Source organism: Mustela nivalis (assembly GCF_964662115.1).
Source record: "Mustela nivalis genome assembly, chromosome: 6".
Taxonomy (NCBI): Eukaryota; Metazoa; Chordata; class Mammalia; order Carnivora; family Mustelidae; genus Mustela; species Mustela nivalis.
Genome location: NC_139025.1, coordinates 100,187,598 through 100,215,189, shown reverse-complemented (window position 1 = coordinate 100,215,189; position 27,592 = coordinate 100,187,598). Strand labels below are relative to the sequence as shown.

The following is a 27,592-nucleotide window of genomic DNA, read 5'->3' as shown; positions in this document are numbered from 1 at the left end:
GGGAGTGACTGAGAGGGCTGGTGGAAGTGTAAAAGTGACTCGCCAGATGTTGAGATAGTGCATTTAAAGTGCTTCGTATTCTGCCTGGCATCTGGCAACGGTTCATTAAATGGTGGCTGATATATAGTATTATTAGTATCATTGGCTGGTTTATTTTATTACTACTGCTATTTCCCCTTACTTCTCAACTCCATTGGCATGTCTTATCTCTGTAGATATTATTACCTAATGCGAAAACCTTTATGAACCAAAGAGCCGACTCAGTCTGTTAAATAATGTATACAAATAATATAGAAAGATAAGATTGACAGTGGTTAATAATATTAGTAAGAATAGGGACAGCTGTTACTTACGGAGTGCCTGTTGCGAACCAGGCATTAATTCGGTGCCCTTGAAGTGAATCCCAGCAGCCTGACTGAGGTAAGCAATGATTGCATCCCCATTTCACAGATTAGGAAACTGAGGTCCGGGGAGGTGAAGTCGTGTACCCAAGATGTCACAGCTGGTGAGTGGCAGAACTGAGATTCACATGCAGGAAGCACTCATTGCTCCTGAAACCACGTTCTTAAGTCCAGCCCTGCGCAGGAGAGACCCCCAGTGGGTCCTGGCCGAGTGGTGAATTTCCAGTGTGCCTTGGCAAGTCGCTTTACGTCTTCCGGCCTTAGTTTTATCCTCTGCAAAGTGGTCCTTTTGGGCCACACGGCCTGTGTGATTCCTGGCCTCCCTCCTCTCCTGCTGTCATTCCCCCTTGGCATTCCCATCTCATCCCTGTCTTGGGGGTGGGCGGGGGGAATTCCCAAGCAGAGCAGCTGGCTGGCCTACTGGCTGCGGGGGGTGGGGGAGTGCGGGGGTAGCCAGCGCCGTCCTCGGCCCCGGAGATTGAGAGAGCCCCTGAGGTGGACCCTGGGCAGGCAGCAGCGGTGGCCAGACCGCCCGTGATGTAATGACCGATTAGGAACTTCCTCTTGGAAGCCTGGCTTCCTCTAGGAGCCAAAGGTGCTGGAGCTGAGGTGGGGGGTGGGGAGGGGCGAGTGGGAGCGAATAAGAGGAAACTCCTGTCAGCTGGGCCCTGCTTTTGGAAAGAGTTCAGCGGAGAGACTCTCGTTCTGAGCTGTTGACCATTAACATGACATGGCCCCGTGCGCATTCCTTCTCTGCTTTTACTGCCAGAGCCCAATGGATAAAGGAATGGTCTCCCCCTCCCTTAACAAAGGAAAAAAAAAGAAGTAGAAAAAGAGCCTCTAATGAATGCTGCATCTCTGAACTTGGTGCAAAACCCAAAGCCATTTCTGCAGCTTAAAATGACAAAGGAAGGTTAAGTGGAAACTCCTTTTCCCCCCTTACGTTTGATTACAAAAACTACTTATCTAATGGGCAAACAGGGCTTTTAAAGGGGTGTTAGGTTAACCAGATCCAGGGCCACATAATTACTCCCAGGCCTGGGAGCCGCAGATGAAAAAGCTGCCGGCTGGAAGGGAACTTGAAGCCACAGGCATGACAAGGGACAGAAGAAAGGAGCTTTCCCGGAGGGCAGGAGGCCCCAGAGCGGCCTGTGAAAAGGGGACTGGAAAAGCCAGCCCTCTGGGGGCTCCTCTCCAGGCTCTGCTGCCAGCTTACTGGGTGACCTTGGGCAAGTCACTTCACCTCTCTGGGCCTCTGAGTCTCCCTTCCCAGCCCTCGGTGGGGTCGGGGTCTGTCTGCCCTAGCTCTCTCTGCTCATGTGAAGTGTGGCTGTGTCAGCTCTTTCTGTCCAACCCCGGGGAGAGGCAGGGAGGCTGCTATGGCCCCAGACGGCTGGGAGGCAGCAGCAAACGCTTTGAACACTGAGGCGTATGGGCTAACCCGCCAAGCCCCTGGAGACCAGGAGGACTCAGGGTTCCAGCCTGCCAATGCTCTGAGCCTTCCCATCTCACTCTCTTAGAGCCTGAGGAAACAGAGACTTGAACCTGGGTACATCCCTTCACAGGATGGCCGGGTCCGAGGCAGTTTGGCCAAACTGAAAGGGGGTGATCACGAGGAAAACAAGCTGCATTGCGTATGCTCAGATTTTTGGAGCGTGCAGCCCACGGGGGAGCCCGCAGGAACGTTCCTGCCCCTTGTTTTGACAGAAAACTGCTGATTCGAAGAAGCTAAAGGCTTTTCTTGGGATTTGAGCTCTTCCCGCCTCCCCCAGGCTGCAGTCAGCTCCCTTGGTGCCCACCCCCCGCCCCAATTACATGGGAGGCGGAGAGGAAGGAATGCCAGCCATCAGAGGGGTTGGCTTGGGCACAGGGGAGAGTGCCTCTTGTGTCTCCTCCTGCCCACCACAGGTGTCCACCACCCTCTGGTGGCAGGAATGTGGGCACCACGGGGAGGTTAGGTCACCGGTGCCTTGTCTGGAAACACAGGGGCTGTCCCCTGGGCCACCGCAGAGCCCTGCTGAGGCCATTCCAGGGCAGCCATAGGGAGCTGCCCTAGCAGCACATACTCCTGCTTTCAAGGCATCATAGCTACACTTAAATGCACCACTCTTCCGAGTATAGGTGGTGCCTGTGGATGTACATGTACGTGTACACCCCAGTTGCCATGGTACCAATCCAGATGTCAAACATGACCATCATTCCAGAACGTTCTTTCACACCCCCTCCCAGTCATTCCCGCTCCCCAGAGGTAATCCCTGTTCTGATTTCCATCACCGTAGGTTCGTTTTGTCTGCTCAAGAATGTTCTATAAATAGAAACCAACAGCCTATCTTCTGTGTCTGGCTTCTTTCACTTAGCACAACATATTGGAGATTCACCCGCGTTGTTGTGGGTTTCACTAGTTCGTGCCTTTTTATTGGTGAGTTGGATTCCGTCCTATGGATGTCCCTTAGTTCTGTGTTTCCATGATCTTAGTCTCTTTGGGCTGCTGTAACAACAATGCTGTAGCCTGGGTGGCTTAAAAAACACTTATTTATTTTTTACCATTCCTGAGGCTGGGGAGTCTAAGATCAAGGTGCTGACAAGTGTTGGTGTCTAGTGAGGGCCCAACTCCTGGTTCATAGGTGGCGGTGTTCTCCCTGTATCCTCAGGAGGGCAGAAGGGGTGAGGGAACTCTTCTGGGTCTCTCTTCTAAGGGCATTAATCCCATTCAGGAGGGTTCTACCCTCATGACCAAATCACCCTCCAAAGGCCCTGCCTTCAAAGGCAATCACACTGGGGCTTAGGATTTCAGTATCTGAATTTCGGGGGTTCACAAATACTCAGTCCCTAATCTCCATTCTCCCGTTGATGGACATCTGAGCTGTCTGCCAAGTTCAGGTGATTCCAAGTAGAGCTGCTGTGAACATTCACTAAATCGCAGAAATCTTGAGCCCATTATTCAGATGGGAAGCCAGAGGCCAGGGAAAGGAAGAGGGACTGCCCGGTGCAGGCCCCGAGGCAGGATTCCTGACCCCCCAGCCTGGGGCCGCTCTGCTAGGTCCACCCCATACACAGCGCCAGACTGCGCCTCTTCTCTCCTCCCACCCCCAGCCCAGAGCCCTCCCAGCCACAGGACCCAGAGTCTGGCTGGGAACTAGGCCAGGCCCCGAGCAGGGGGTAGTGAGCAGGAGTTTCGGTCAGAGCGCGGTCATCTTTGATGTTGTTCACTCGGCTCTGACTCCCTGGTATTTATTTGCAATTAAGGAGCTGGTTCCTAATTAGGTTGATGGCGGGACCACAGCCTTGGAGCCACAAGGAGAAAAAGATCTTCTGCAGAAGACTGTCCCCTTGCGCCCGAGCGGCAGCTGGGCCGAGGACGAAGAGCAGAGCCACAGAGTGGGGCTCTGCCACTGTGGGGAGGGCAGAATTTGGGGGGCTGGCCTTCTCACTCGCAGAATGCTGGTCAGCTTTGTGTCCACCACAGTTCATGAGACCCGAATCCGTGTGTGTGTGTGTGTGTGTGTGTGTGTGTGTGTGTGTAAACAGCCACAGTGGCCCTTGACTTGGTTCTAGACATTCAGCCATGCCTTGCTCCATTCGTTATTCCTGTGCTAATGAGCCCCCCTCTTTAACCTCAGGCTCCAAGCTAGAAACTTACTCTTTCCATCAGTACAGTGCTGTACAGTTAGTGAGGGGCACTGCCATCCACTATCCTATCATAACCTCCCATGGTTGTGACCCTCGAAACCCCTAAGGGGCCCCAACCTGTGAAGGGTTAGGGCCAGCACTGGAACCAGTAAAGAGACAGCTACTTCTTTCTGCACCTGATTGATCTGCTGCTGGAGTTTCCAGAAAACCCAAAGATGAACTATATAAATGAGGCACTGGGTCAGGAATAAGTCCGTTTTACAAGTGGGCAGACTGAGGCTTAGGGACACTTCAGTGCCTGGTCCATGGCCTCACGTCCAGTCAGTGGCAAGAGCCTTAGGTCTGTTTCACTCTGAAACCCTTTGGCTCCTGTGCCAGTATTAAATTAGAGTTCTAGGGTCCCAAGTTCTGGTCCCAGTGCTGCTATCTGGCTCTTGTGTGTGCTTGGGTGAGTCCCACTGGACCCCTGGGGTGCCATCCATGGGGCACAAGGACATTGGATTCAATTAGTGGTTCCCACAGGCCAGTCTCTGCACTGCATCTTCACTGGTTCACAGTGAAAGAGATGAGAACATTTCTTATATCTAATCATGTTAACTTTTACATTTCTGATTTAGGTCCTACCTGTTTCATTAGTATCAAATTATACTTTCTTTTGTGCTAGTAGTAGTCGACAGTCTTGGGGTTTTCAATAAGTCTGTACATGACAAAATAAAACAGTAGTAACCCAGTACATTCACAGTCCCTCTGTTGAACAATGTTTTTGGTTTGCAAAAGCCCAAAGTGTTGGGGCTCCCTGGACAAGATGACATCAGTGGGTCCCTTAACCTCTGGGGCCCCAAGACCCTAAAAGCTGGGGTGGGGACAGGGAGACCCTCAGCATGGTGATGGGCTCACTTGCTGGCTTGCTTCTGGGAGACTTCAGACCTAAATCCTTGCCCACTGTCCCTCGGGGTCCGAGAGCCCCGGCCCTACCTGCTGGGCAGGATCCAATGGGAGCTGGGGGTGAGGGCACTGGGCTGACCCTTAGGATGAATTTTATTTCCTTCCTCCTTCCCTTTTAGCATGTTCTAAGAGCACCCTGGGGATACATGCAGTCTTGGGACAGAGGTAAAGAGGATTGAGGCACACCCCTTCCTCCGGGAAAGTCTAGACCAGCCAGGGGCACTGACCAACAGCACAGACACCTGCTCAGGCATCAGGAGTGACTGCATTGAAGGCCGCAGGTGCATGGGAGGGGGAGATCAGAGAGGGCTTCTCAGAGGCAGCAGTCTATCTTCTGGAATTTGGAAGACTTGGCCAGGAGCCCAGGTGTGATGAAGTGTTACCCAGTCTGCTTAACCATAGAGGCTGCGGGAGGTGAGGCCTGGCCCAGGCAGTGTCTCTGAGCCAGACAGTTGGGACAGGCTGGGCCCTAGAGGCCTAGGATAGCTCTGGGGTTCATCTCCCAAGCACAGGATCCAATTCCCATGAGGAATGCTGGAGCAAGGCTGGGACATGGGTACTGATGACGTGGAGGTAGATGATGAGGGACATTTGGCTTGGCCTGGGTAGGAGGAGCTAAGAGGAGAGGGTCAGGAAGTATCCCCCTCAAAGGCCTTCAGTTCCATTACTCTTAACCCCCCTCCTCCCTTTCCTGCCCCTCCCCCAGATTGCCAAAGTGCTTCTTTGCCTTTTATGATGGAGGGACTCCACCCTGGGGCAGAGCTGCCACTTTATGACTGGGTGGCCCTCTGAGCCTTATCTGTAGAGCTGGGACAGTAGTAAGCCTCAGTGAAGCTGCAGTGCATTCTTGGGGAGCGAAGGCCTTTCTTTGCGGTTTGGGGGGGTATGACTCACTGGGTAGTGGGTGAGCACCTCTAGGATTCAGACCATGACAGCAGTCTGGTTACACACAGCAACACTGAGGCTTGGGGAAGGAGAGGATTTGCTTAGTGTGGGGGCTTCAGCGGGGAGTCTACCCAGAGTGTGGAGGAGAGCCCCCCACCACTCCAGAGTGTGGCCTGGCACTCCCTCGTGTATACCCTCCATCAGCTCATGGCACCTCCCTGGGCCTCAGTTTTCTCACCTGTGAAAGGGGCTGGTAACAGAAGTGATCCAAGGCTGTTGGGAGGAAGGGGACATACGTTGCTTCTCCTGTCCCCCAACATTCTCCAGGCACAGATGTTTGCTCCCCTACCTCTCTGTTTCTAGTGCACTAAAGGAACTCTCATGGCTCATGAGAAGACTGGTCCTGGGGTTTCACAGCCAGGCTGGGATGGCACTGCTTTGCTTCCTCTTGGAAACTTCCAGAGCTGTACCGGATGATGGATGGATGGAGAGAGGGGCCGTGGCTTGCAGCGTACCTGGCTGCCCACCTGCTGGCACCGGCCTAGTTGCCAGCAGCCTGGTCGCCCACCCCACGCCAAAGTTGTTTCTCTACCTGCTGGCCAAGGGCAAGTCAGCTGAGGGCAAGGACCTGGGTCTTTCCTCCCCTCCTCCATCCCCCCACTGGCCAGAACCAGGAGGAGCCTGGAGGGGACTATGAGGCAAAGTAACACATTCTCGGGGAGTGGCCTGGGGACCTGTGTCTGGGACCTCGACGCCGGGCCAAGGGTGAGGGGCACGCCCTTTGGGGCTCTGCCCAGTCCCAGGCCTCAGCAGAGCTGGTAGCCTACAGGAGGCCCTTCGAGGAGACAGTTTCCTGCTAGTTGGCTAGGCGGGCCTGCCAGGGCCTAGGAAGATCTGAGGGGCCCTGTCACCCCGCTGCTCTGGGGCTTCTTAGGCGGGGCGGGGCTGGGCTGAAGGCAGACAGTTGACCTCGCCCAGGCTCCTGAATGAGGTTGTTAGCTGTGTTTTCTTCCTGGGGTTTGGTTGGACTTCGATCTTGGAGAAGCTACGCCATAGAGTGCCTTGCTGTGCTCCCATGATAGTCTCGGGGGAGCCTCTCCCTCTGAGTATGAGCCCCATCCAAGGGCTGTATGGGAACATGTCCCCTCACGGGGTAGCCCACCTGCTTCTCAGAGCTGACCTCAAAGGAAGGGCCAGATATGTGAAAGCTTCAGAATCTGAGAAGCTGCCCACACAGGACAGCAGCAAATAGGGGGTTGCCCGCTGTCCTTGAGGGGCAGCCCCTCTGACAGGCCCTGGCCTCTGTGTGACCTTCAGTCTGGTGACAGAAAATTGTTCATCCGGACATGCACATGTGCCTCAAGCTGGAGGGGAAAGGGATTCCAGTCATCCGGGCCACCCCTTTGCTGTCCCTTTGCTGGGGAAACCAAGGGCCAGAGAGGGGCAGCACACACCTTTGAGAGCTGGTGATCTCTGGAGCCCTGGCTTTAGCAATGTAACAATCAAAGCAGTTGAACAATTGCTTTAACAAAAGCAACTTTGCTTTAAAATTCAGAGACCCTCAGCTTTCCCATGTGGCGGAAGGGGCTGCAGTTCGGGTAAAAATCTGTACTTTGTGCCAAGAGAGACTGGGAAACTGGGCATCTTGCTCAAATCTTGCTCAAAATTGGGAAGGGGTTCTGGGGGCCAACTCCCCCACCCTACCATGTCTTCCTGTGCCCGAGTCCTCTTTCCAGTGGTGATGTATGCCCCCCAATAACTTAATCCCACTCTGTTCAGGTTGAGGCTTGGGCAGGCAGGGCTCAGACCCTGTGTGGCCTTTGGCAGGCTGCTGGTGTCTGCCCGGTCTTGGATCCTCTTGTGTAAAATGAGGAGAAGGTGGCCTCGACCCAGAGTGATGGGAGGACCCAGTGAGTCAGATGTAGCCAGAAGTACAGTGTGCAGCCCTTCCTTTGGGCGTGTGTGTGGGGGGAGGGGGGCGGTTATCCCTCTCCTGCTAACTTGAGCTTGGAAAATTCTACGGGCAGGAGCCGGGTGCAGTTCCTGTCTGCGTACCCGGAGCCGGAGCACACAGCGGGTGACTTGCCTTCTCCGTGGGCTCCTAAACTCGGGTGCTCCCCTCGGCGGGTGTGTTAGGGGTCTGTTCTCCCACGAGTTACAGTTCAGGGCAGCGCTGCCCTCAGGTGTGCTGAGCGCTGGAAACCCCACCGTACTTTATATGGAAAAGCCAAGCCACCTGGCCAGGGGAAAGGGAGCCCCTGTGCCCCGCGCCCTGCCGCCCACTTACCCCCTCTCCCCCATGCCCTGTGCTTGCCCCGCAGACGCCAGCATGTCTCCGGATGCCGCCAAGCCGAGCCACTGGTGCAGCGTGGCCTACTGGGAGCACCGGACCCGCGTGGGCCGCCTCTACGCGGTGTACGAGCAGGCCGTGAGCATCTTCTACGACCTACCTCAGGGCAGCGGCTTCTGCCTGGGCCAGCTCAACCTGGAGCAGCGCAGCGAGTCGGTGCGGCGCACGCGCAGCAAGATCGGCTTCGGCATCCTGCTCAGCAAGGAGCCCGACGGCGTGTGGGCCTACAACCGCGCGGAGCACCCCATCTTCGTCAACTCGCCCACGCTCGACGCGCCCGGCGGCCGCGCCCTTGTCGTGCGCAAGGTGCCGCCCGGCTACTCCATCAAGGTGTTCGACTTCGAGCGCTCAGGCCTGCTCCAGCATGGGCCCGAGCCCGACGCCGCCGACGGGCCCTACGACCCCAACAGCGTCCGCATCAGCTTCGCCAAGGGCTGGGGGCCCTGCTACTCGCGGCAGTTCATCACCTCCTGCCCGTGCTGGCTCGAGGTCCTCCTCAACAGCCACAGATAGCGGTGGCCCGCGCCCCACCCCCACCCCGCGCCCCACCGCCCAGAGACACAGCCCCCCCCCCACGGACGACACCCCTCCCCCCCCAAATATCATCTACCTAGATTTAATATAAAGTTTTATATATTATATGGAAATATATATTATACTTGTAATTATGGAGTCATTTTTACAATGTAATTATTTATGTATGGTGCAATGTGTGTATATGGACAAAACAAGAAAGACGCACTTTGGCTTCTAATTCTTTCAATACAAATATATTTTCTTTCTTCTCCTCCTTCCTCCTTTATTATTATTCTTTGGTTTTTGTTTTGTTGTGTGTTTGTGGTTTTGTTTCGTTTTGTTTTGTTTTTGTTTTTAAGAAAACGATACAGCAGAGCTAGGTGGAAAAGCCTGGGTTTGGTGTATGGTTTCTCCAATATTAATGCCCAGACAAAAAGCTAATACCAGTCACTCATTGATAATAAAGTATTCGCATTATGATTTTTTTTTTTTAATGTCTTCTTTTTAACATAGAGGGATGTGCGGGGCTCCCGTGGGTCTCTGACCTATCCAGCATCCTGAAACTTGATCTCAGTCTTTTACCAGGGAAAGAGTAGAGGGGATAAATTGAGAAGGGAGGAAGGGCATATGTTTACTGTTGAGGCCAGAGAAGGTTCTGGTGCTCCCTCCCACCCATGGCTACATTGAATCCTCTGGATGGGGCAGGTGTATATGGCAGGAGAGGTTCTCCCAGTCTGATGGGGGAGGCACAGGTCCGTGTCTCCCATCTCTGCATTGTGCACAAGCTGGAAGAAGACGCTTATTTTCACCACTCTGGGGTAATGGCCCGAGGAAGAAAAAGATAATGGGCCTCAGGCCCACCTGCTGCCTTCAAAAACCCACCTGAGCCCCAGGGTGAGGGTCTTTTTAAGACCTAGACAAGCCACTCTCCCACCACTCACCAAAGAGCTCAGAACTAGGGCCATATGGGGTTGTATTTATGATTTATGCAAAGGCAGGTTGGTTGTTTCTACTCTATAAAAGGGAAAAGTGGAGATTCTGAAAGAGCAGAGGACTAGCTCGTAACAGATCAGGGTTAGAAGTCACATTTAATTGTAGGACCAGAGCCATATTAAATGAGAAAACTCAAAAAAAAAAAAGAAGAAGGCTTCTTTGGCCAGATAACTAAGGGGAATGTTACATTGTATATCTTCTTTCTTGGAGATTTACATTAGCATATTAAGTGCTCAGAGAAGTCATGTGTATTATCTATTGCTGCGTAATAAATTATCTTAAATTGTAGCAGCTTGAAACTAACATTTCTTATCTCTCACAGTCTCTGTGTTCAGGAATGCAGGAGGCGCTCAGCTGGGCGGTTCTGGTCCAGGGTCTCGTGAGGCTGTAGTCAAGCTGTCCGCCAGGGCTGTAGTCATCTGAGGCTTGCCTGGAGCTGGACGACCCGCTTCCAAGCTCGCTCACGTGGCTGTTGGCTGGAGGCCTCAATCCCTCACCACACAGGCCTCTCCACCGGCCTACTCATGACCTGGCTTCCCCCAGAGCAGACGACCCAAATGAGAGTGAAGCTGCCATCCTTTATCACCTTGGCTCGAAAGTGGCACGCATCCCTTCGCCACATTCTGTTACCGCTTGAACCGTTCTCGCTGACGATGAGGGAGGGACTGCCCGAGACTGTGACTGTTAGGAGGCGGGATCATGGCTACCACATCCTCTGAGAAATACACCATTTGACTTTGTTTCCCAAAGTTATTTACTGATGGACTCTTCCCCACCCCAGCTAATCCTGTCCCCATATTGGAGGCACACGGGTGCCTCTGATGTTGCCAAGCCCTGGACACACCAGGATGCCCCACGCCGAGGCCCTGTCCTGATGATGCCCACTCGGGATCTGGGTGTAGGGTCAGTGCTGGGGGGGGGGGGGCTTCAGGCTCAGGCAGTTAGCGGAGTACAAGATGGAAGAAGGAGCTGGTTCTGTGGAGGCGTTAGGCTCCCGTACTCACGGCCAAGTGACAGGTTGAGGGTGGTGGGGAGGACAGGAGCAAAGGGGTGATGCAGTGAGACTGGAAGAGACCAGGAGGCATCCGTCACGTGCAACAGCTAGGAGGTGGGGACAAGTGTCTCCAGACACTCCTGCTCTGGAGCCAGGTTTAAATCCCGTGTTTGCCACTAGACCGACTCTGGAGACGTCTCTACATGCCTCAGTGTTACCGTAAGGGGGTATAAGATGGGGATAAAACTGCTCCTGCCTGAGAAGTAGGTTTGAATTGGGAGAAATAAGGATATCGCACCGTTCCTGGTCCATCGTCAGCATATGTCAGCTGTTAGTAACACAGGGTCGGAACCGGGAAGGGAAGCAGGCCCTTAGGTGTCAGGATGAGGTGCTGGGGTGACAGGTGCGGGGAGTGGGTGCCTGGTTTCTGAGTGGGCCAGGGAGGTGATCTGTGCGGGCCTTTGTGGTTTTTTTTAAGATTTTTATTTATTTATTTGTCAGCAAGAAAGCACAAGTAGGGGGAGCAGCAGGAGAGGGAGAAGCAGGCTCCCAGCTGAGCAAAAAGCCCAACGCAGGACTTGATCCCAGGACCTTAGGATCATGACCTGAGCTGAAGGCAGATGCTTAACTGACTGAGCCACCCAGGTGTCCTGTGAGGGCCTTTAGAAAGCTCTCTGTAGGGGCTTTCCAGCAGGAGGGCTGGGATGTGGGCAGGAATGAGTGGGCTGAGCCCAGCACCCACCCAAGCTCCCCCCTGTGCATAGGGCTCACCAACACCAGTCTCTTGAGAGGGATTCTTTGTTCTCAGAAGAAGCAGCCTGTCTGTCACCCCATGATGCTTGGATTACTTCCACAAGTAATGATCACAATCCGCCTTTATCGGGGAACAAGAGAGACAGGGATTGACACTTGCACCCATTTCATAGATGAGGAAACTGAGACCCAGAGCAGGGATGTGCTTACCTCAATCCCTTAATTGTGGAAGTTCGGATATGACCCCGATTGCCTGCTTCCCACCACAAGGTATACTCTGTGAAGACCATATAGTGCCTTCCTTTTGCCACGTTCCAGGTTCTCAGGGTGCCCATGCAGCCAGATGACATTGATTCTAGAATGATGCCTTAAGGACCATACTGTTCAAGGAAAACCACCTCCGGGGTCCCCTGCCAGGCCAGACCCTTTCACTCCCAGCTGCCACCCTCAGGCCTGTGCCTGAGGACACAGGCCCCATTCTGCTCTCCTATATTGTCAGGCCTTGGTCCTCCTTTCGGGCACTGAGCCGAACCGAGCTGTTCGATGTGAGGCTGGGCAAGGAGTCACTGGGTTTTTCTTCGTTTTCTTCTTCCTTTTCTTTCTTCTAGGCAATAACTAGTAATAGGCCTTGTTGGTGAGCCCTTTCTACACGCTAGGAACTGGTCTCCAGGAGCATCTCTGCCCGCATGGTCTCAGGCATGCCCCCTTTTCAGATGGAGAAACTGATGCTTACATGAATGCTGTCATTTCCTCCCCTATCCCTGGGGGAAGGAACAAGTCCTCTGTGTCAGAGGCCAGCTTCAGGCCCCTCCTGGGTGCTGGTTATCCTCGGCTGAGCGGGAGCAGGCCTGTCCCTCAGGGACAGTCTACCAGAGGAGATCGCTGAGTTCCTGGGCCCCGGGCCATTGACCTCACAGCTCTTGTGCTCCCAGGCTTGCCCTGTCCCGAGGCTGAGGACTTCCCTGAGGTCCTTGGGCGGCCGTGAGTGTCGGGGCGGGGGGGTGTGTCTGAGACTCCCCTTCCAGCCCCTGAGTTTACAGGTGGGGAGTCCCAGACACCAGAAGCCGAGTGGCCGAGGTCACAGAGGGGCAGCAGGATCCGCCCCTCTCCCTGCTCTCCTAGTCATGGTAAGGTACTTGCAGTAACTCTGTGGTTTCCCCCAGACCACCCAGGGATCCAGTGACTCAGGCTCCAAAGGAGACACTTTCTAAACAAGGCCGGGTCTCTGGAGAGTGTGGTGGGAGCCTGGTCCCGGCAGGCCCTGGGAAGCGAGGTGGGTGGGGCTCAAACCCGAGGTCAGGCCTGGAAGAGGGGAGGGAGGGATTTCCTGCTATTCCTAGGCTTTTAGAGACCAGAGACTCCTTCCACTGCCCCCTTTCCAGTCCCTCCAGTCCCTCCGCTGCCTTACTGCCTGGGAGTGGGGGGTAGAAGAGGTTGATCTAGAAATGAAAGAAACATCTAGGAAAGGGGAGGGATGGGCCTGGAGGTCTTGATTCATGCTTCAGGTGACAAAACCCAAGGCCCAGAGAAGGGTGTGTGCAATTAGCCTAAGGTCACACAGCAAGGTCAGGGCAGAAAGGAGCTGAAACCTCTGGTCTCAGGACTCCAGGTCAGGCTGCTTCCTGTGTGTGTGCGCGCAGATTCCTACAGTGCTCTGTTCCCCTCGGAGAACTCCCCTCCTGACCTCCTACCCCTGTCTTGGAAGCTCCCTGCCCCCACCCCCTACTCGCACAGTTCAGGGGGCTTAGTGCCCACCGCTGCCTTGTCCCAACCCTGATTGAGCTGCTTACCAGTTACCAGATCTGAGGTAAGTTACTTAAACGTTTCTGTGCCTCGGTTTCCCCATATGAATACTAATGAGACTACGCACCTCCTAGGATTGCTGGGAGGACAGATGAACCAATGCTTGTTACGCGCTCAGCACGGGCGTGTATTAAGGTTTCAGCAAGTACACTTACAAATTAGACTCATTAGAATCATCTGGAGCCCGGAAGGTAGTCCAGGTTGGTCCGGAAAGCTTGGCTGGGGACAGAGCAAGTATTAAGGACTCAAACCCAGGTGCCTTAACTTGCTGTTGGCATCGGGCAGCCACCCCACCCGTGTGAACTTCTGATTCCCCAGTGAGAAAGGACATCCGCGATCCACTGGGTAGTCTCTCGGGGGCGGGGGGACACCAGTGGTTCCCCCAGACACTGCTGCGGCCTCGTCACTGGGCCTCCTGCCCTTCTCCTGCCTCTTCCAACCTACTCTCCACACAGAGTGATGCTGCATTGCCAAATCTGGGGGTAACCTTCCTCCTCAGGATGGTAACGTCCCTATATTCTCGGGATGGAGAATCCCCTCCTAAAGTGGCCTGGAAGACCCTCACCCCAAGGGAATCTGGCCCCGCCCTATCCCTACCCGGCTAGCCCCTTTCAGACAGCCCACTCCAGACCTCTCTCCCTGGGCCTTTGCCCAAGCTGTGCCCAAGCCGTGCCCTCCTCCTGACCCGGACCCTGCATGCCCAGTCTGAGCTCTGGCCACACTGCTGCCCCTTTTCTCTTTCCAGGGGGTCTCCTGGATGCCAGAGAGCTCTCGTGTTCCATTTGTCAACATGGCCCTGGGTCAGCCCCGTGCCAGGCACAGAGGATGGACTCCCTGGATGTTTGTGGAATAAAAGAGTCACAGAGGTAATGGATGGGGCATGTTTGATAAATTCTAAAGGACCAAGTGGGCATCTAGAGGGGTGTGTGTTGTTTATTCTCCTGTGTTTCCACAACAACCCCAGCTGCCTGCTTATAGACCCCTGAGAACCCTCACTTATCCTCAGGTTCCAGGTTCTGGGGGCTCATGTCCTGCAGTCTTATTCTGCCCTCTCAGGGGTGTGGTAGCAAGAATTCCCAGTTTCGGGGGTATTCTTTTGATGCCTTAGAATACAGACTCAAAGAACGTCCAAGCTGGAAAGGCCCTGAGAGTGGCTCTGGTTCCATCACTGTCACAGAACTAAGGTCCAGAGATGGACAGTGTGCTAAACGGGGTCACACAGCCAAGACAGTGGCCAGTGGGGGCCAAGCCCTTGACTTGGAGCTCCTTCCAGACCTGGCCTCTTTGAGGTGCTGCAAAGGTTTCTGTGAAGCCAACATTGGCCTGAGCAAAGCAGTTGAGAGGCAAGAAGGGTAGAGGAACAGATCATTTTTGGTTCTGTTTGGTTTTATTTGTGGTAAAGTAGATACAGCATAAAATTGCCTAGTTAGGGGGCACCTGGGTGGCTCAGTGGGTTAAGCCACTGCCTTTGGCTCAGGTCATGATCCCAGAGTCCTGGGATCGAGTCCCGCATCGGGCTCTCTGCTCAGCAGGGAGCCTGCTTCCCTCTCTCTCTCTCTGCCTCCCTCTCTGTCTACTTGTGATCTCTGTCTGTCAAATAAACAAATAAAAATCTTTTAAAAAAATTGCCTAGTTAAACCATTCTTAAGTATCCAGTTCAGTGGCATTAAGTACATTTGCATTGTCGTACAGCGATCACCACCGTCCACTTCTAGAATGTTTTCATCTCCCCCATGCTTTTTTTAAAAAAATTTTTTTTAAGATTTATTTATTTATTTGACAGAGACAGCGAGAGAGGGAACACAAGCTGGGGGAGTGGGAGAGGGAGAAGCAGGCTTCTCGCCGAGCAGGGAGCCTGATGTGGGGCTCGATTCCAGGACCCTGGGATCACAACCCGAGCCGAAGGCAGACGCCTAATGACTGAACCCTCCAGGAGCCCCCCCTGCCCCCGCTCATTTTTATGTTACTGTGGTAGAATGAGCAGAACATAAAATTTGCCACTTTAATCATGTGTTAAGTCTAAGTTCCAGAACACTGAGTGCCTGCTCATCGCTGCATTTCCTATGCTTTTTAATAAAAGGCCAATGAAGACTAAGTTTTTAAAATTCTGCACCCTGGGGGCGCCTGGGTGGCTCAGTGGGTTAAAGCCTCTGCCTTCAGCTCAGGTCATGATCCCAGGGTCCTGGGATCGAGCCCCGCGTCAGGCTTTCTGCTCGGCAGGGAGCCTGCTTCCTCCTCTCTCTCTGCCTGCCTCTCTGCCTACTTGTGATCTCTGTCTGTCAAATAAATAAATTAAAATCTTAAAAAAAATAAAATTCCACACCCTGAGATTTTGAGGCTTTGGCTGACTTCTGGCAGCCGTATGACCCAAAGGAAGCTGTGTGTCACCTTGGCCTGGTTGGGGGGGTCTGCTGCAGGTGCTGGGGAAGGGGCTATCCAGCCCAGGCTGACCACAGCCTTGCTGGCTGACTGTGTGCAAAGCAGCTCCCAGGGAGGCTGGTGGAATATAGATAAAATGCCTAGAATTCCCAGCTGTACAACAGGGAGCCTATGGGCCAAGCAGAGGTGGTAAATGGTTTTTAATGTGACCTCCCCAGACTGGGGGAGACCTGGCTGAGTGATGCTGTGAGGGGGCTTGTGTTCTCTTTGGGCCTCAGTTTCCCCTTGAAAACAAAAGGTCCAAACTAGATGGCTTCCTGCTGCACACCGCAAAATCTTAGGACTCAAGAGGGGCAGGTGGAGCCGACTTTCAGACTGGACCTCCTGAGAGGTTCTGGAACAGTTGCTGGTAACAGAATATTTACTTTGTTTGGCAATAGGAATAATAATGTTATCATTTACTGAGGGATGTGCTCTGTACTACGCACTTTGCCATCATCTCATCTAATCCTTATCCCTGTTTTATAGATGAGGCTCAGAGAAGTTAAGTAAGTTGCCCAAGGTTAAACAGCTAGTAAGTTTCAGAGCTCCAATTCCTACTTTGATCTCTCTGGTTCCAAAGCTGGTGTTCCTACCCCCTAGCCCTGAGGGTAACAGAACGCAACTTGATTTTCCACAGCTGCTAAGAATGCAGGCTTTGAAGGTAACTCCCCAGGCTTCAGGCCCAGCTATGCCTCCCACTGAGCGACCTGGGGCAAGTCACTTAAAATCTCTGAGCCTCTGTTTCCTCCTTTGTTAGAATAGACATAAAAATAGTACTCACCTCACAGTGTGGTTAGGAAGATTAAATTAAATTAGTTTCTATGTGTAAAGCAGTTAGAACAGGGCCTGACTGTAACAACTAGCATTTGTTGAATTTTTTGAGTATCTTTTTTTTAAAGATTTTATTTATTTATTTGACAGAGAGAGAGATCACAAGAAGGTAGAGAAGCAGGCAGAGAGAGGGGGCTAAGCAGGCTCCCTGCTGAGCAGAGAGCCCGATGCAGGGCTCTATCCCAGGACCCTGAGATCATGACCTGAGCGGAAGGCAGAGGCTTAACCCACTGAACCACCCAGGCGCCCCAATATCATGTTTGTTGCCAGCTTTTTTTTTTTTCCTCTTTTGGTCAGTTTTGTTTGAACCAGCAAATTGGAAATGTTTATTTTTAATAGTTTCGCTTTCTATTCCTCATCATCGAGCAATGAACAAAACGTAGCTGTAGGAATGTTAAAAAAACACACACAAAGGACACTGCAGGCGCGCACACAGCCCTAAAGGCATTTTCCTTACTGTTTTAACAAAAACATATTCATGTATGATCTTTTGTAGAGGAGAGAAAAAGTCTCTTCCGTAGCTCATTCAGTGTTGGCTGAGTTCCTTAAATTCTCTAAGATGAGGGGCACCTGGGTGGCTCAGGTGGTTAAGCATCTGACTCTTGGCTTTGGCTTAGGTCATGATCTGGAGGTGATGGGGTCCAGCCCCACAGCCACTCTGTGCTCAGGGCGGAATCCGCTTGAGTGCTGTCTCTCTGCCCTTCCCTGCGTGTACTCCCACTTTCTCTCTCTCAAATAAATAAAATCTTTTTTAAAAATTGGTCTAAGATGGGCAGCATTTTGGTGTTTTCTTTTTTAATATTTTATCTTCTTTATTTGAGAGAGAGCCCACGCGTGCATGTGCGCTTGTGCAGGAATGGGGGAGGGGCAGAGGGGGAGGGATGGACAAGCAGACTTCTTGCTAAGTGCAGCACCCGAAGCAGGGGTCAGTCTCGTGACCCTGAGCTCAGGACCCTAAAGTTCAGGACCTGAGCCGAAATCAGGAGTTGGATGCCTAAATGACTGAGAGACCCAGGCACCCCATTTTGGAGTTTTCTGTATAGAAAGTAGACCCTTTGAAAATGGTGACCCCACCCACTGCTGTTTCCTAGCCTCCTCTACTGGAGGAGTAAGGATGGTTCCATTCCTGGCCCTGACGCAGCAATTTTGACTCTTTATGAATCCTCTGCTTTGTGCTGCCCCAAATATAATGTCAATGAATGTCAAAAACCACATCAGATCTCCAGAAAGCCAAGTGGCGCCGGGTCTGCCTTGGTGACAGGCCTCGGCTGGCTCCTGGGCTCTCCTGGCTCTGGGGCTCCAGGGGGCTGAGGTCTGACCCCCGGGGCCACTCGGCCTCATCTGGGACCACGGTCAGGATCTCTGCCACGTCCTCACCATGATAAAGGGTGTCCCCGCCATGGTTTGCAGGGAAGAAGCAGCAGCTTGAGGGCTTTAAGTTGAGGGATTGTCAGTTCACATAGCTGGGATCCCATTCTGTCTGAGTCCAAGCCTGGAGAGTCCCAGAGGTGCTCTTCGAGGGGAGTGCTCTGGCTGGCCTGGCTCCCGCCCAAGCAGGCAGTGTCATTAGACATCTTCTGGGACAGTTTCTAGGCCTTGGGGGTGGGCTCCCAAGGGACCAGAATAAGCCACAGGCCTTTGAAGTGTGTCTGCTCTTGAATTTGCCAGGGTTGGGGGGTGGAGAGGAGATTTTTGGGACCCTAAAATCCACAGAGCCACTGAAGACCATCTTTTTTTTTTTTTTTTTAAGATTTTATTTATTTATTTGACAGACCGAGATCACAAGTAGGCAGAGAGGCAGGCAGAGAGAGAGGAGGAAGCAGGCTCCCTGCTGAGCAGAGACCCCCCCCCCATGTGGGGCTTGATCCCATGACCCTGGGATCATGACCTGAGCTGAAGGCAGAGGCTTTAACCCACTGAGCCACCCAGGTGCCCCTGAAGACCATCTTTAAACACAGAAATTTTGCCACTTTTCTCCCCAAGCCTCATGCCAAAGCTGCTGCTGCTGCGGAGGATGGAGGACCAGCTTTGGAGAGGAGTGAAAGCCTGCGAACCAAGGTTTGACTCCTGCCTCCATCATTTCCCAGTCTCCGTGAACTTGGGCATTTCACGTGCCCAAGACTTCTATGTCTTCAGGCACTGGCCTTCTCATAGGCGAAATGGTGAGGATATCCTCTATCACGTTGGGACCAAATGAAAAAGCATGGAGTGTCGGGAGCCAGTTCTCCACGGGTCTCTCTGGAAATCTTTCAAGCAAAGGCACTGACTGCCTTTGTTCTAGATGATCTCTTCAAAGAGGCACTACAGCCCACAGCCTTAGAAGGTGACCCTTTGTGCCGAGGGTGGGCATGTTGACTACCCACTGTTGTAAGAGTTTTGGGTTCCCGAAGCTCAGGGTTCCTCCCCTCTAAAGGACCCCACCAACTGTGCAGGGCTCACCTTCCCTCTTTGCACAAGGAAACCAAGGCAAGTGGCAGGCTCATGCTGCTGGCTGTGCTGTAATAGAGACCTGGAGTCTCCAACTCAGGAATCTGCAGTCCTCCGCCAGCATGCGGGAAAGGGGGCAAGCAGACTTGTTATGTTGCAAATAGGGCAAAATCTGAGATTGTCGCAGTCCTTGACAGTGATGAGGATGGGGCGCTGGAAGAGGAAAGATGAGGGCATCCCAAGACAGTTAATGGGATTTGGGGAGGAGTCCATGAAAATCAGCACCAAACACGTTGCCTGAATTGTATGGCCAAGTGGGCAATCAGTGACCCTCTGTTTTGCTGCCTTTGGATGAGGGGAACCCGGGGAGGCGGTCGCAGGCTGAGCACTGAGAAGAGGTGGCCCAAATCGTGCCCTGGTTGTGGCTGACTCTCCTTTGGGTGGTGGGATCTCCTCACCAGTCTGTGACCAGTCTCACTTTCTCCCCGTGCAAACAGCTACAACTAGGACCTCTGCTCCTTTAGGATAGCAGTTTCGGATGGGCACTCACACCAGGGGGACAGGAGGAAAATTCATGACTGCTGCTGGCAGAAACCCAAGGTGTTCTTAGAACTTAGGCTGGTTCCCTTGGAGACAAGGGTGTGGGCTCATCACACCGTCTAAGAAGAAGGATGACCCGGCCCCTCTTGCAGTCCACTGTGCTAACTTCAGATCCAGTCAGAGACAAGGAAAGGCCCATCAGTGGGTCCTGCTGCCGTAAGGGAATGTTGACCTTCTTGGGAAAATTAGCCCAAGACAAATTCTGAGAGGAAACCCAAGGCTCTGAGGTCAGGTTTGTGCTGATGGTGCCCACTAACTGCTGTGGCTGTTTGACCTTGGTGCCAGCTCTCCAGAACCGGAAATGGGCACTGTCACCCTTCCCCAGGGACGGAAGTCAAGATGATTCTCACAGCTCCAGCCAACCCTCCATGAAGCTCCACGTCTTTTTCCTGTCCTTTGGGCAAGCCCATGACCTGGCTGTTTCATCTACCACTTGGAAAACTAGAGGCTGGTAGATTGAAGACGCACCTCTGCAGGGTCACAGACTGGGAAGAGGTTGACGCTGTCGATGGAGCAGTGTGGGTCATTCCTGCAGACGCCCACGGGGAAGGGGCCTGTTTCTGTTGAGACCGACTGCATGGCTGCCTTGGCCCAGACGGCCCCCCATGGCTACCTGAACCTCTCATCCTACCAGATGTGGTCAGACTTTTACCCTCAGAGACCCGTGCAAGTAAGGGACTCTGAGCGTCTACGCTGTACGCCATGCTTGTAACCCTGGCCAAAGGCTGACCTGGCTGTCTCGCCGTGGGTGTGGTCCCTGCCTGCTTCAGGCAGAGTCACTGCCCCAAAACTTTGACCCCGTCTTCTGACTATGGGCGGGTACCTCCTTGCTGTTAACCCTTTTCCAGGTAATGGTGGTGGCCTTCCGGTCTGCTCAACCAGCCAGTTTGAGCCTCAATATTATGGCTCTTGAAACGAATCGTGTCATGCTTTCAGCTCTCTAGGCCATGTGCAAGGTGACAATGGTGTGCCTTTTATCCCAGAAGGCACTCCACAGAAGCCTGACCGTCAAGGTGTACGGTGACCTTTCCGGCTCCCTCCCATTCCCAGGGATGGTCTTGGTGAGTCAAAGTTCCCCACTCCGTTTCCCTCACATTCCTCTTGGTCCAAACTCCTGATGAAGGCAGGTTGGTCACTGATTGTGGCTGTCCCCAGAAAGGGCTCCTCTGTGGGGCCATGTCCTGGGGAATGACCAGGGTGAGAAGGGTGTGGGGTTACAGAGACCCAGTTTGAGAAGGTGCCATCCTGCCCTAAGCATTCCTGGACACGCTGCTACTTACATCTCCCCAATAGCCAGCCTCCTTAACACCACCTATGCTTGGTAGTCTGGCCAAAGGAGGATTCAAACAGAATTCTGGTTAAATTTTATAAAAATGTCCCATCACTCTTGTACCTGGTCCTTCGGAGAGAAAGGTCTGGGTACAAATAGGTGTGCTTGGAAAAAAGGTGAAGTGCAGGGGCGCCTGGGTGGCTCAGTTAGTCAGGTATCTGACCCTTGGTTCTGACTCTTGGTATCCAACCCTCGATGTCAGGGTCATGAGATCAGGCCCCACGCTGGGCTCCATATTCAGTGAGGAGTCTGCTATATTTTCTCTCTCTCCCTCTGCCCCTCCTCCTCGCACTCGCTCAAGGTCTCTCTCTCACTCTCTCTCTCAAATAAATAAATAAATCTTAAAATAACACAAAAAAGGAAAGGTATGTAGGCACTCAAAAAGAAATACTGGCCGTGGAGGGAAGGGCACGAGCCCCAGCCCCTGGGAAGGGAGCGTCTTGTATGTTGGGATCCCCCAACCTAATGGACCGGGCCCCTGTAGCCCTCCCACACTCATGCTGGCACCTTCCGTTTCCTGACTGCTGGGTCAGCCATCCCCCAACAGTCAGCTCTGACTCTGACTTGATAGCAGAAGGTTTTCTGAACCTTCCTCCCCAACCACGATGTTAAGAGAAACAGTGTAAAAGAGTCCTAACTCTGGCACCCCCAGATGTCTGCGCCAGCCCACCCACACCACGGTGCCAGCATCCGGTGGGGCTGGTGGATGCCACCTGCCACCTGGTGTTGACAGACAGGACACACAGGGCTGACTAGTCCTGGGAGGTAGTCTCCCTAAAATCAAGGTAATTTGTTACACAGCAATAAATAACGAATACACCATCCATGCTCCCCTTTCACACTCACCACAATGCTTCAGCATCTGTGGGATGATGCCTGCTTTACCGATGAGAAGCAAAAGCTCAGAGACGTGAAGCCGTTGCCGAGGGTCACACAGCCAAGTGGTGGTGCAGGTTGTAACCAGGTCTGCCTGCCTCTTGTGTCCATGTGTTCCAGGTTGCACCTTGCTAGTTTTCCTTCCTTCAAGGTGCTGGGATTCTTCTGTGACTCGTGGACACTGGTCATAGAATTTCATGCCCCTCAGCCTGGCCCCTAGTTCTGGACCCCATGGGTGAGAGGCTTAGCAAGCTGGGGGAGCATGGAGTAGCTAGTGGGCTTCCTAATACCACCTCCCCATATGGGGAGGCTGGCCTCAGTTTCTTCATCTGTGAAATGGGTCTGAGACCCCAGACAGGTTGCAAAGAACCCATGAACTCAGGAGCTGAAAGTGCTTTGGAAAACTAGAGGTACAGGGGTGCACATTGATGTGGTCTGAGACATGGCTCAGGAGGAGAGAATGAAGGGCTTGGTGGAGGGCCTGGGATGGAAAGGAAGCAGAAGGGGCCAATCAGACATGGGGTCTGGGCCGGGATTCCCTTATGAGCTGTTGTCAGCTGTGATGCCACCTTCCTTCCTGTGCCTGAAATCCTGAGCAGTCCTCTGAGGTACATGGTGCCTTTTCTAGACTCTCCTTTTAAAACACCCCCCCCCCCCACCGCTGTAGAGCAGTGGGATTGTACTTACACAGCCCTGAGCCCCTCCCACGTATGGGAAGCTCACATACATTATCTAATGGGATACTCACACTGAACACGCACTAACCCTTTTAATGTATCTGTGTGTCCCGTTTCACAGGTACGGACAGATGAGGCTCTGAGGAGTCATTTGCCTCAGGTCTCATGGGAGGTAAGGGACTGAGCCAGGGTTTGGAGTGAGACTGCCCTGGATTCAGAGTCTGGTTGCCTTTCGGCTCCTTGGTTTTTTATACGCTTGACAGACAGCCATGCTCTCTGAGATTGGGGTAGGGGCAGAGGGGGCCCACAGTCCTCCCTTGTGGGTGGGATTCCAGTTGCCCACAGGCTGGTTTTCTCTTCCAGGAGGGGCTGAGAAGGACAACCCCAGACCACATGGCTCTTGGCATCATAACCTTTCCATGATGTTGCTTTAACCCCATAACGGGGCTCATAATGGGTCCATCTGGGAGTTCCTTTTGCTCCCCTCTATGCCTCAGCCAGAGGGGTCGTCTTAGAAAGCAGCCTTGACCAAGTCCTTCCCCTGCATAAAGCTCTCTATAGGCTGCCCATGGAAGTCCCAAGCTCCTTACAGCACATATAAGGCCCTCCTTGGCCTGCAGCCCCCCAGCCCCTCTCAGCAGAACCTGTTCCCTAAATAAGAAGGTGCCCTAAATGGCTGAAATGATTTGTGATTCCAAGCTTCTGCCTATGCTGTTCACTCTTCCCAGATGCCCTTCACCCACTTCCTTGCCTTGATTGTCAAACTCCTTTCTGTTCATTAAAAGAAGTAATCCTGGGGCTCCTGCGTGGCTCAGTCATTAGGCGTCTGCCTTCAGCTCGGGTCATGATCCCCGGGTGCTGGGATTGAGCCCCACATCGGGCTCTACATCAGGCTCCACATCGGGCTCCCTGCTCGGCAGGAAGCCTGCTTCTCCCTCTCCCACTCCCCCGCCTGTGTTCCCTCTCTCACTCTCTCTCTCTGTCAAATAAATAAATAAATAAACAATCTTTTAAAAAATAAGAATTAAAATAATAAACGAAGTAATCCTTAGGCAGATTTCATGTATTTACCAGGAGACGTGCACGTGAAACAAAATGGCGTATGGTGAGGATTGTCTCCTCCCCCTGCCCCACTCCGCCTCAGCCACCCAGACCCCTTTGGGTTACCTGTTTGTTGCCTGCCTTTGCATCCTCGAATGTTATCATGATTGTCTTTTGCTGGGCTGGCTGGGGAGCTGCTTGAGGGCGGTAACTGTGTCATGTTGATTTCTGGGCAGAGAGCCTGGGGTACGGTGGTTGTAAGTGGAGGATATGGTGCAAGCAAGTATCTTCTGATGGTGAAGGTGGAATGCCTGGGGCTGTTGCACTTCCCCAGGTCCCCTGGTGTTAGGGAAGGATGAGCAGTGCTAGGGGCTGGGGGAGATGGTGGGGGGAGGGGACACCAGCAAAGAGCTACATCTTCACCTCGAGCTATAGAGCAGAACAAATTCCAGATGGATGAGACTGCAAAATGTGAAAACAATGAAACCATGAAATAACTAGAATAAAATGTTGATGATTTTGATCTCTGGCTGGGAAGGGCCTCTCTAAGCACAGCGGTAATGGAAGAAATGATCCCGGGAAAGATGTATGTATCTGCTTGCTTAAAATTGGGAACTTCTGTGCATCCAAATACGCCCTAGAGGGAATTAAAATAAAAACAAATATGTAAAGAGCACTTGCAAATCAAAAAGAAAGTAACTCTACAAACCTCAATAGAAAAAACATAGGCAGTGGACCTGAAAAGGATATTAACAAAAGGAAAAATGTAAGTGGCTTAGTTTAGGTTTATGTTTTAAAGTAAGTAAGAGTATGTGGAACCTCGTTAGAAAACACAAGATTCTGTTGAAATAGGGAGATGGTGTTTTTCACTTACTGCTTTACTCAACTATTTATATGTAGAAAAATAGTGCTCCATGGGGCTGAGATCAAGTGAGATGAACAGGATAAATGTCTTTCTATAGGGGGCGATGTTCAGGAAATCAGTTTCTCAGTACAGCTCAAAGCCTTAAAGATGTTTATGCCCTTTGTTCCAACAATTCTGCCTCTGGGGTTCTTTCTGAGAAATAGTCTTTTTTTTTTTTTTTTTTAATAATAGCAAAAACTCCAAAATGGTCTAAATAGCCAATAACAGAGAATTACAGAAATGATGGTACACCTGTATGACAAAATATTACACAGCCTTTAAAACTCGTGCTTAAGCGGGGTTCCTGGGTGGCTCAGTCATTTGAGCATCTTGGTTTCAGCTCAGATCACAGTCTTCAGGGTCCTGGGCTCAAGCCCCAGGTCAGGCTCCCTGCTCAGCAGGGAACCTTGCTGATTCTTTCTCTCTTCCCCTAGTGCCTTTTCGAGGTCTCTCTCTCTCACATAAGTAAGTAAATAAGTCTTAAAACAAACAAACAAACAAACAAACAAATAAACTTGTGCTTAAGTGTTAATGGCTTTTGCACCTGGGAGGCTGGGAGGGATACCAAGATGCAACTGGGTTTGTTTTCCTTGCACTTTGTCTTTTTCTGGACTATTTACCGGAAGTGTGTGTTTTTTTCATGAAGAAAAATATCATGTTTTAGAATTATTTTTAATCACTCGGAAAAGTTATCATGTAATAAGACCAGATGGGAAAAAAAGGCAGGTGCTAAACCTACATACAGATAATATGATACTTAATTTACCTCTTTTTTTTTTTTTTAAGATTTTATTTATTTATTTGACACAGAGAGAAGGAGCACAAGCAGGGGGAGTGGAAGAGGGAGAAGCAGGAGCCTGGCTCAACAGGCAGCCGGATGTGGGGCTCGATCCCAGGACGGTGGGATCATGACCTGAGCTGAAGGCAGGCGCTTAATGGCTGAGCCACCCAGGCGCCCCTACTTTGTCACATTTTTCAAATCTTCTGCAGTGAGCATGGATGAGCTTTATTAGATCATGTTAAACTTTATTACAAATTATATAATTATAAAAACAGAGTCTCCAGAATAAACGTGGCACCAAAAGGGATTGGGCATTGAATCTAAATAAAACATTTGTAACTGCCAGTGTTCTGCTTCATTGAAATCTGACTGTGTGAAAGGATAATGAGTGAAACCTCACATTTCTGTCATCCAGTAGTGCATTTCCACGCTTGACTTAACCCTTAGCCTCCCTTAACCCTTGTGGCCCACCCTGCAAGGTACTGAGACTAAGGGAATTCTGCAAAACACAGTGGAAAAAATAGACACACGTGTACACACACACACACACACACACACACACACGTACGTCTGCTGGACCTTGAGCAAAGCCACAGTTCTGGAGGGCTCCCATGCTGTGTAAGACCCATGTCATGGCTTTTGATGACTGAGCCACAGCATGACTTTCTAATGGGGCTTCCTGCCCTCCCCTGGCCCAGTAGGCCACGGTGGGGGTGGGCAGGGCAGGGGCGGGAGGGGAGGAGAGAAGGATGCCCCTTGTCCTTGGGAGGTGATGGGGTGCATCTCAGCTTCATTTGGCTCTAAGGGCTACACCCTGACTAGTGAGACCCCTACCCTTCCAGATGGCCCGCAGACCCACCGGGGTCAGCCCAATAGCAGGCTTGGCAACAAGGTGACATGTTCCCGGAAGAACAGAAGACCATGTCCTCCTGATGCCTCCAGGTAACTGCTTTCCACTCGTTAAGTTGTAGGATTCACGTGTGATTTGTTTTGAGGGGCTCTTGGGATGCAGAGGAGTCTCTGAGCCTCTGCACAGACACCCCAGATCACAGATAGACTAAGCCCTCCATTGGGGACTGCAGGGACAGCACATACAAGATGATGGGGCCGTGCTGTGTGGGACATACCGGTCGTACACACTGGAGGTCAGGCTATGGAAGAGCGTTTAAAAGAGAGAAATGATGATAAAAAATAATAAAGCAACTATCATTTATTGAGTACCTATTATGTGCCATGTATTATCCCATTAAATTATTCCACTGTCCTTGTGAAGGAGGTAGTGTTCTGCCCATTTTCTGGGTGATGAAACTGAGACTCAGGTGAAATGAGCTGTCTGGATACCAGGCAAGCAAACGGCAGCGTTAGGATTCAAATCCAGGGGCACCTGGGTGGCTCAGTGGGTTAAGCCTCTGCCTTTGGCTCAGATCATGATCTCGGGGTCCTGGGATTGAGCCCCGCATCGGGCTCTTTGCTCAGCAGGGAGCCTGCTTCCCCCTCTCTCTGCCTGCCTCTCTGCCTACTTGTGATCTCTCTCTCCCTCTCTCTCTGTCAAATAAATAAAATATTTAAATAAAAATAATTAAAAAAAAAAAAAGAATTCAAATCGAGACAGTTCTCTCTCCCCAACCTATGTTGAGAACACACCTGGCACATGTTGTTCTCCGAGCGAGTTGTTTGAAACAGGTGGACTTAGTGGATACCTACTGAATGCCAAGCCTGACGCTTTTATATGGTATCTGATTTAATTCCCAGGACGGCCTCTGTGCGGTACGTGTAATTATTGGCATTTTACAAATGAGAAAACTGGGGCTCAGAGGTGTGTCCAAGATCACATGGAGCCAAATAAAGGCCTTTTTAACAGAAGCTTTATGGGGAGAATGAGTCAGGAGCAACCGGGATCAGAGCCCCCAGAGCCGGAAGAGACTAGGGAAGGGGCGGGGTTCCTCGTGGGACTCTGTCTCCACCCACAGGAGGCCTTAGAAGGTCCAGGGGTAACTGATTTTGGACAAGCCCCACCCCAGCTACTAATACCTACTGAACAGGGTCATGAGGGTTAAATGAGATACGCTGGAGTGCCCTAGGCTCCCGGGAGACACTGGCAAAGGTGAGGTTCTGCTTCTCCTGCCCACTTTCTCTTCTACTGGCCTCCGTCAGTGGGTCCCCGCCCCTGGGGACCCTTGCCTATCCCTATCCCTGACCCACACCTGTAGGTCTTAAGGATTCCTGGGATGAGAGCCAGCTTAGCGGCTTCCTGGCTCTTTGACGGCCTAAAGCTCACGTAGGCTCTCTGGGCATCAGTCTGGACAACCAGGTCGGGATGGGGTCAGGGGGTGCTGACTAGATGCTTTCTGGGAGTCTCCCCAGACCTAAGTGGGCCCCCCAGCCCTGGCTCTTTCCCCCAGCCTCTGCTGCCATCATGCTGAGCTTGGGGACA

The 27,592-nt window shown here is 52.2% G+C and overlaps 1 protein-coding gene across 2 annotated transcripts in view; it reads left to right on the top strand.

The window, feature by feature from the left end:
- The window catches only part of SMAD6 (SMAD family member 6), a 75,014-nt gene extending 65,807 nt beyond the window's left edge, over nucleotides 1-9,207 (top strand). For both annotated transcript variants that reach the window (XM_082737118.1, XM_082737117.1), the window contains one exon: nucleotides 8,183-9,207. In XM_082737118.1, coding sequence (XP_082593244.1) covers nucleotides 8,183-8,724 — 542 coding nt within the window. In that variant the 3' untranslated portion in view covers nucleotides 8,725-9,207. The remainder of the gene's footprint in view (nucleotides 1-8,182) is intronic.
- Nucleotides 9,208-27,592: the final 18,385 nt, after the last annotated feature.